This window comes from Conger conger, chromosome 2, assembly GCF_963514075.1.
Source record: "Conger conger chromosome 2, fConCon1.1, whole genome shotgun sequence".
NCBI lineage: Eukaryota > Metazoa > Chordata > Actinopteri > Anguilliformes > Congridae > Conger > Conger conger.
The window spans coordinates 28196838-28205902 of NC_083761.1; the positions used below are offsets into that span (position 1 = coordinate 28196838).

Below are 9065 nucleotides of genomic sequence, written 5' to 3' on the forward strand. Positions count from 1 at the left end.
TGAATAAATAACCGTTTAAGCAACTACCTGGGATTTAAAAATAATCCTTTGTACTTACAGTTGATTAGACTAAGCAGGGGGGCAATCCCCTGGGGTTAGGGGCCTTGCTCAAGGGTGGATCTTATTGTGGCTATGCCAGGGTTTGATCCAAAAACCTTCCAGGTCCAAGTCATGTAGCTTAGACATGATGCTACAGGCTGCAACAATTTTTAAGTACAACAGACTTTGGGGTTTACAGAGAATAGTGTGACCAAAAAAAACATCCTGTAAGCGACAGTTCTGTGGCCGAAACCTCCTTGTTAATGAGAGCTCAGAGGAGAATGGTCAGACTACTTCAAGCTTACAGGAAGGCAGCAGTAACTCAAATAACCATGCCTTACAATAGTGGTGTACAGAAGAGCATCTCTGAACACAAAACATAATGTAATGTAATTCATGTAAAACATGTCAAACCTTGAAGTGGGGCTACAGCAGCAGAAAAAGGTTTAAAAAAACAAGTCACTGAGTGTATATACAGTGGCCTCCAGAATTATTAGCACTGCATATAATAATCAAAATGGATAATGAACAACAACATGCCATGTTCTGCAACAACCATGTTCTGCAATTGTCATCTCAGTCTCCAGACTTAAATCCCATGAAAAACCTGTGGCCTGAACTAAAGAGGGGGGATCAATGATTCTGAAATCAATGATTCCTATCACAAGGATATCAATGATTCTGAAAGGTGGATTGGTCAAAAATCCCTATGAATGTTGGAAAATAGATCTTATGTCAAAAACTGTATTATTGATTAGAGCTCTTTGGAGCACTTTTTGTGAAGATCAGGGGTGCCAATAATTCTGGAGCCCACAGTGGGCCAGAATCCACATCTGGCAAGTCTTTTTCTGTAATGGTTAAGGAACAAGGTTAATGTGTATTATGTTTATTGTGCACCATAATATTTGGGACACATGGCTTCACGTGTTTGTAATTGCTCAGGTGTGTTTAATTGCCTCCTTAATGCAGGTATAAGAGAGATCTCAGTACCTAGTCTTTCCTCTAGTCTTTTGGTCACCTTTAGAAAGTATTGTTGCTGTTTATCAACATGAGGACCAAAGTCGTGCCAATGATTGTCACAGAAGCCATTATGAGACTGAGAAACAAGAATAAAATGGTTAAAGAAATCGGCCAAACCTTACCAAAAGAGAGCACTGGTGAGCTTACTAAGCACATTGATTGGCAGGCCAAGGAAGGCCTCCACAGCTGATGACAGAAGAATTCTCTTCATAATTAAGAAAAATGCCTGAACACCTGTCCGACAGATCGGAAACACTCTTCAGGAGCCAGGTGTGGATTTGTCAATGACCACTGTCCACAGAAGACTTAATGTACAGAAATACAGAAGCTACACTGCATGATGCAAACCACTGGTTAGCTGCAAAAACAGGATGGCCAGGATTTGCCAAGAAGTACTTAAAAGAACAGCCACAGTTCTGGAAAAATGTCATGTGAACAGATGAGATGAAGATTAATTTATGTCACAGTGATGGCAAGAGCAAAGTATGGAGGAGAGAAAAAACTGTCCAAAGTATACAACCTCATCTGCGAAACACGGTGGTGGGGGCGTTATGGCTTGGGCATGTATGGCTCACTTTGATGATATAAGCGCTGATGATAGTAGCAAAATATATTCTGAAGTGTACAGACTCATCCTCTCTGCTCAAGTCAAAGCGAAAGTCTCATAACTCATTGGCCGCCGATTCATTCCACAGCAAGACAGTGATCCCAAACATACTGCTAAAGCAACAAAGCTAAAAATCTGAACATCTGAGCATGACTTCATATGCCTAAGGGGACTAGCCCCCAAAAGAAGCCTGGGGTAAAGATGGCTGCAATACAGACCTGGCAGAGCATCACCAGAGAAGACACCCAGCATCTGTAGATGTCGCAGACTTCAAGTAGTCATTGCATACAAAGGATATGCAACGAAATACTAAAAATGACTACTTTTACTTACAGAACAGTGCTGTGTCCCCAACATTATGGTGCCCTGAAATGTGAGGACTATGTATAAACACTGTCATTTCAACATGGGGAAACCAAAATGTATAACATTTATGAAAATCTGACAATGTTAACCACATTTTTTGTTTTATTACAAATCTTAAATTGTTGAATACAGAGGCAAATAAATAAATGATCGGCCTTTATCTCAAACATTATGGAGCACTGTAGGCTGTAAGTAGCTAATAAAATGCATGTGTACCAAATACAACAGCACAAATTCATCTCAGAGACTTTCCATCAGAACGATCTGTGTAAGAATGAACTTAGCAGAACAATAATATTTCAAAGTTCCAGCTGTGATGTAAGCAAATAACTTCCCTTGCTGCTGTGTAGCCAACAAGCTAGCCATATAGGCTGTGCAGTGAATGCAGTTTACGGTGCTAAGTCAGCTAGCTACGTAACTTAAAGCTAACCTAAAATGTCTGGACCAAAACAGTCACAAACTACTACACATAATAAAATGTATTGCTTAAAAAATGTGAATGATTAGGTTTTCTTTGGTTATTAAATCAGCTTGGGTTGTTACATGGAAGTAAATGGGCAAAAAGCTGTTCTGCACTCAGCAACCATAGTTCAGGTGCTTCATTGCCTAACCCCTCCCACCCTCTCCAGTTCCTATAAACACTTGTGCAAGTGTCACATGAGTGAAAACAACCTATGAAACAGCATCCCTGAGTGTGTGAGTGACTGAGTGAGTGACCTGAATTTGGGGCTTTCTGCCCACAGCTCCTGCTCCGCTGGGCACCTTGGGAAAAACAGTTACACAAAAAAATATGCTTACTGAAACAAACTGTTTGCAACAAGAAGAAATAGAGCACTGGTGTATGTTTAGGATCATTGCCTTGCTGTGAGATGAAGCCGCGTCCAGTGGGTTTGGAGCTATTTGATTGAACTTGAGCAGATAAGATCATTCTGCACACTTCAGAATTCATTCTGCTGCTGCTATCATTAGTTGCATTATTAATGAAGGCAAGTGAGCCAGCACCTGTGTTAGCCATATATGCCCAAACTATAACACCCCCGCCACCATGTTTCAGAAATTAGGTTCTTGGGCAGTTCCATTTAGCCTCAACATTTTGCTCTTCGCATCACTCTGATTGGTCTCTTCTGTCTACAAGACCTTTTTCCAGAACTCTTTTGGCCCTTTTTGGTACTTCTCAGCATAATGTAGTCTGGAAATCCTGTTTTGGAGCTAAATAGTGGTTTGCATCTTGCAGTTTAGCCTCTGCAGATTTGTTTCTGAAGTCCCCTGCATACAGTAGTCACTGACACATCCATGCCTGTATCCTGAAGTGTGTTTTTCATCTGTAGGATGTTTTGGGGTTTTTCTTCATAATGGTGCGACTTCTAGCGTCATCTGTAGAAGTCTTCCTTGGCCTACCAGCCCCATTGCAGTTACTGAGCTCACCAGTGCACTCTTTCTTCTTAATGATGTTTCAAACTCTTTCAGTTTCTGACTGTTTTATTATTTTTCTTCTTATTACTCAGCCCCATGACAGCTTCTTTGACTGTCATTGGCACAACTCTGGTCCTCATGTTGACAAACATCAACAACAGGTACTCCAAAGGTAATCAAAAGCCTAGAATCAAGACTACTGAAATCCTTCTTATACTTGCACTAGGGAAGTGATTCAGTATACCTGACTAATCAGAAACAGCTGATAAGCCCACTGTCCAATTACTTTTGGTCCACTAAAATGGAGGGACTCTTTATAAAAGGGGGTGTAATTCCTACATGTAAAATCTAATGTGCTGGCATACAATGTTTTGTGTGAAATCAGTTCCACCAACTAGAATACTTTTAACTAATATTAATAATAATAATCCTTTTTGGACGCATATAAACTCTGAGAGGTCATTTCACACAGAATTATGGTGTGGACATTGCCATTACTTTACTTTCTTCGATTAATTGCCTTGCCTATAGAATTCCAAAGCCTCTGAAGAACGTTATGTGTATTGGAACAGACATCACATTTCCTGCAGTAGACCTGGAGGACCACGCATTGTTTGGTGGGATTGAATGCAACAACTTGCTAGGTTTACAATAACTATTATTTATGTTTTTAATCCGCATGAACACGAAATGCGATAAATTGAAATAGCGTATAGCCTACAGCTCTCAAGCTCGATTGCTCATATTTCTGACGCGAGGAATAGCCTAGTTTACTTTCATGAACAGAATGATTTATTCCCTCATGCTGTATTTTTCGTAGTATGGTGAACAGTTGTCAATTCAAGATATTGAGTTGGTCGAACTATGGTCAGTTTGGTCCGACTAGACCGACGATTGATTCGTACCTGTCACTGAAAGCAGGAAGGGACTAAAAGATATCTATTGATAAGATGTCAGCGGTTATACAGGAGCGAAGATAGCTGATTTCCCTCATCATAAATAAGTCTTCCATCAACAGCGGAAATGGACTCAGGCATTTACCCAAAGTGAACTTTATATAACGCCTAGCTAATTTCTCGGTTACAGCTTTTTATAGCTTCTATAACTTATTCTGAGGCTCACATTCAACAAGTTAGCAAAGGACAATTTTAATACCCTGAAACCTTCTAAAATTGAGTTACTCTAATACTCGTACCGGCATTAAATCAATGGAATGATCCAAACATCCTCCTTGTACTACTACTACTACTACTACTACTACTACTACTACTACTAATAATAATAATAATAATAATAATAATAATAATAATAATAATCATCATCATCATCATCATCATCATCATCATAATAATTATCATAATATAATTATAATAATTCTTATAACAATAGTAATAATAGCATAATGATACTAATAATAAATACATAAAATAATCAAAATAATAATAAAACAACAACAGCAATAATAATAATAATAATAATAATAATAATAATAATAATAATAATAATAATAATGGTTATTCCTCAACAAATCCCTCGATAATTCACGTGATAACAGTGACTAGCCTATTGTAACCTATTCAATAATAAGACTATTATTCTAGCCAGACTAGCCAATCCCGTAAATACTAGTACAGTTCATAAATTCTTTTTCTGATTGCATCTTCAATGCTGAAATACTCTATAGGCTATACGTAATCTATTACGCGGTATTCATTTAATGTAGTCCTTTAACCGTGGTGAGGAACACAAAGTAATATTTTAGGCTAAGCAATCGTCTGAAATCCTGACCTAATGTGTTCTATAATGGCTGCCCCCCTATTGTTCACGTCGCCCATTGTGGTTTAACCGCCATTTTATAACCAGCTACAACTACAACTACAGACGAACCGTTCTTTGGCCTCAATATTAACTAAACTGGACCACCTACAAAATTCATATCGTGCCAGGTTGAGACGCCGATGATATAGTAACGACGTGATATGATTTATTTTTGTGTCAAGGCGATTGATTCTTCCATGACCCTCCCTTAATTCATAAAGTAGTTTGATGTATGAATTGTGCGCGCATGAAGAAAACATGAGAAAAAAGTAGACATATAAATTTAATAACTCTTGGCTGTTAACCTTCAGCCAGTTTTTTACCAAACCTGAGCAGTCATATGCCTATATTTTGAAACATAACGGCTGAATTACAAATGCTTTATTTCGCTTGCCCAAATAGTGCGGCAGATATTTTCTGATTTATCCTAGCTTGGCCTGTAATTTGGACAGCACGCATTGCATTCGTGTTTGTCATTTTGCTTCGTTTCTCCGAGAACATTATGAAATATAGTTCCATAAAATCTACTAAATATTTATATTAAATAGAATCAGTTTCGTATAATGAATAGATGCTAACAGGAAGCTGCTTTTTTATGTCCTCATTACTCTATTGAAGAGGAAGGAAGAGAGCAATATTCTAGATGCAATGATTCTTTTTAAACGGACAATTGAAAAGCAAAAGCATCAGGATATAGGTTAACAATGCGAAGCTAAATTCCTATATTGAGGCATGAATGATATAACTTATTAATGGTGAGATATGCCTTATTGTAAACATAAGCAATTGGGACTACAATTCGCGTAATTGGAAAACAATCTTAAAATCAAAACACACATTATCCGGCTTATAAATGTTTTCTTTTATTTCAACTATGAAAATAATGTACAATAAATACTTTGAAATCTACTATTAAAGAATTTCAATAAATAAAGTATTTCTAAAACTCATAGAGAGGGACAACGCCTGAATTACTAAAATCAGTTCAGCTATCCGATATTTTTCCTGAGAGTTCAACGATTGAGTTTAGGCTACACTGACCTTTTGCCGCTCTCCTATGTGGTCCATAAATTAATCCAAATAAGATACAACAAATTCAAACCAATTAAATAGCTGACATCTGCACAGTGCAGTCCCGATGCAATTACACTTCAATTAAATGTTTACATGTTTCACAAATTTGTTTAGTTTTCAGATTATAAGCAGTTCATAACTAAAATGTAACCTTGCAACTAAAGTAAATATTGGCTTGTTATTCTATTACTTATTATATTACTTCTGAGCTAGAACTGCAAATGTTGTAAATCTATAGTACAAAGGGTACTCGTGAACAAATCAAAGTCTTCTTCGCTAAAATCTACTGGACTGTCGAGCGAGCTTTGTAGACTAGGCGACAATGTGTCCGAAATCTGTAGGCAGGAGTCGGTAGAAAAGAAATTCAAATCCGGGAGGGAGGTAGCATCCTGTGACTCTGAAAACGAATTATCTGGGCCAGATGCACAGCCATCGTCCATTGTAGGAAGGTTATCTACAGTGGGCGTTGGATACGGGGGGGACCTCACAGTTTTGTCCGGAGCTGATGTACGCTTCTGGATGGTTGGTTGTGTCCTCTCTGGTGTAGGCTGGTTATTGTCACTGCTGTTGGAATAAGTCGGCGTCTCGTTTTCCGAGAGGGTAGAGCCAGACGTGTCCAAATGTTGGCTAGAAAAAGGAGAGGCTGCAACACCTCCTTCCATGAGTTCAAACCCACTGGGCTCCCCTTCCTGTCCCTCCTTATGATGCGTCGTTTGTCGCTTGTGCTTCATCCTCCGGTTCTGGAACCACACTTTAACCTGCCGTTCGGTTAGATCCAGCAATGCAGCGATTTCAACTCGACGCGGTCGGCAAAGATATTTATTGAAATGAAATTCTTTCTCTAGCTCCAGGAGCTGCGTATTTGTGTAGGCTGTCCTAAGTCGTCGAGAGCTACTTCCATTGTCCAAACCATTCTGTGCCTCTGAAATGAAATGATCACAGAAGGCAATAAGATAATTAGAATGAGGAAGTGTGAAATAAATCACACATAATATGAGTAAAGGCCACCCATGCTTTCCCTCACAAGAAGACATAAATCATTCTCTGAGATAGCAGCTAGCCAAAACTCATATCATAAATGAGTACAAATAAACATGGTATTTGCCTGTCTAGTGTAAACACGTTCTGCCTCCCAATTCCCTGTATCCTAACGGCCAGTGTGGTCACTCCGTGCTTTATAAATTAAATTCAATATATTAAGTAATCAATGCAATGCTATTCTCACTCTATTTAATTCAATTCACAAAATGTTTTGTTGTCACAAGCGTTGTCTATAACCAAGTAGTAAGTTACAGTTTAATATCATGCATGAGTTCCCATCTCTTTTCAAAAGTACAGGTTCTTTCAGACCAATGTTATTTCATGCATTTACAAGGATTCGCGAAAATTAAGTTACTTAACTTTGACGTCATTAAATGTTGCTACATTGCTACATGTTTTGAGAGCATTTCGCTTTAATAGGTTGGAATAGTTACAAAAAGTGCAACATCTTGCCGCTAAACCAAACAATTCAAAAAGCTAAATCACAGCACAGTCAATGGTGTATAAATGTATTGCTTTACTTAGTATTGACAAATACTCCATAAAACCGCACAGTAGCAACAGCCAGGAAAATCATAATATAAAAGGCAACATGTATTTCGACTACCGACCTGTCGGAGACTCCAACCCCGAAGCTGCTAAGCCGGAGGAAGCCGAAGTGGGGGAGGAGACGATGGTTGCATTTGCCGTTTGCAGGCTCTTCTTTGATGATTTCTTCTCCTTCATCCATGGGAACTTGGGTGCAGGCGGGCCGTTGTTCGCCGCCGGTGTTGGGCCCTGCTGTGCCGCCGTCCGGAGCAGGAGGCCATTTGAAAGTCGTTTTTGGCTCCTCGGTCGCGCCTGGCTGCTAGAACAGGGATTCAGGCTTGGGATGGTGTGCTCAAAAGGAGGAGGAATTAATGTCGAGTCCTTGATTGATGAAGTTTGAAATGACTCCAGGACAGCGGGAAAAGACGTCAGGCACTCTGCGAGGGAAGGCTGGCTGTTTATAAACCCAATCTCCCTCTCAAATTCAAAATTCATCGCTTCTCCTGATCAGAAAGCAAGTGTGGTATCAAAACAATAAATACAAAAGATATAACGCCCCGCTATTGTGTATTTGCAGGCTTTAATAATTGTGTATAATAGTGATATTACTGGCGTATGGGGACCATGGTCTTCTAAACTGAAGACTAGGGCGAAATTGCATCCAATTCCTGGTCACATGATCAAAATTGACCAATGGTAATTCTCGGCCTGGTGGAAAAGGCATACATTATTTTCTCAAATTGATCTAAAACACTGGATATTGAATTTTTCTTTCCGCTGGTAAGGAGGTAATTTTTCCAATTAAAAGGCTTTCGGTGACCATGTGTCTCTAAACGCAACATCGTGTGGGAGGCTGTGTGTGGCGCTTCATTCCAAACAATGGGGATTCGCTTGCTGTTTCTCGACACCGTGTTACAATTTAGCACCTAGGGGTGATTGTAAGAGTACATACACAATATGGCAAACAGGACATGTATGAAGGCAGGTCATTAATCTTAAAAGTTCTGACAAGACGAACATACATTCTAACCATAAAGAACTTTCTTCTACAGAGTGTCAGTCCCGTAAAGCAAGAACCTGAGATCTGTCTTCAAATATGAGCTGTGGTTGCGCATGATAGAAAAACGTTGATTACAATTCTTTGAACTGCTTTATTTTT

General features: G+C 39.0%; 1 protein-coding gene across 1 annotated transcript; it reads right to left on the reverse strand.

The window, feature by feature from the left end:
- Nucleotides 1–6256: 6256 nt before the first annotated feature.
- LOC133122037 (homeobox protein Hox-B2a-like) lies at nucleotides 6257–8404 on the reverse strand. The gene is made up of 2 exons (XM_061231701.1): nucleotides 7990–8404; nucleotides 6257–7259 (listed from the first exon to the last, which is right to left on the reverse strand). The coding sequence occupies exons 1-2, from the start codon at nucleotides 8399–8401 to the stop codon at nucleotides 6547–6549; spliced, it is 1125 nt and encodes a 374-aa protein (XP_061087685.1). The 5' UTR covers nucleotides 8402–8404; the 3' UTR covers nucleotides 6257–6546.
- Between the last annotated feature and the right edge of the window lie 661 nt (nucleotides 8405–9065).

Coding starts and splice junctions, on each gene's coding strand:
- LOC133122037 (XM_061231701.1), bottom strand. CDS start 8,401: ATGAATTTTGAATTTGAGAGGGAGATTGGGTTTATAAACAGCCAGCCT. Junction 7,260..7,989: donor GGGGTTGGAGTCTCCGACAG/GTCGGTAGTCGA, acceptor ATTTCATTTCAG/AGGCACAGAATGGTTTGGAC.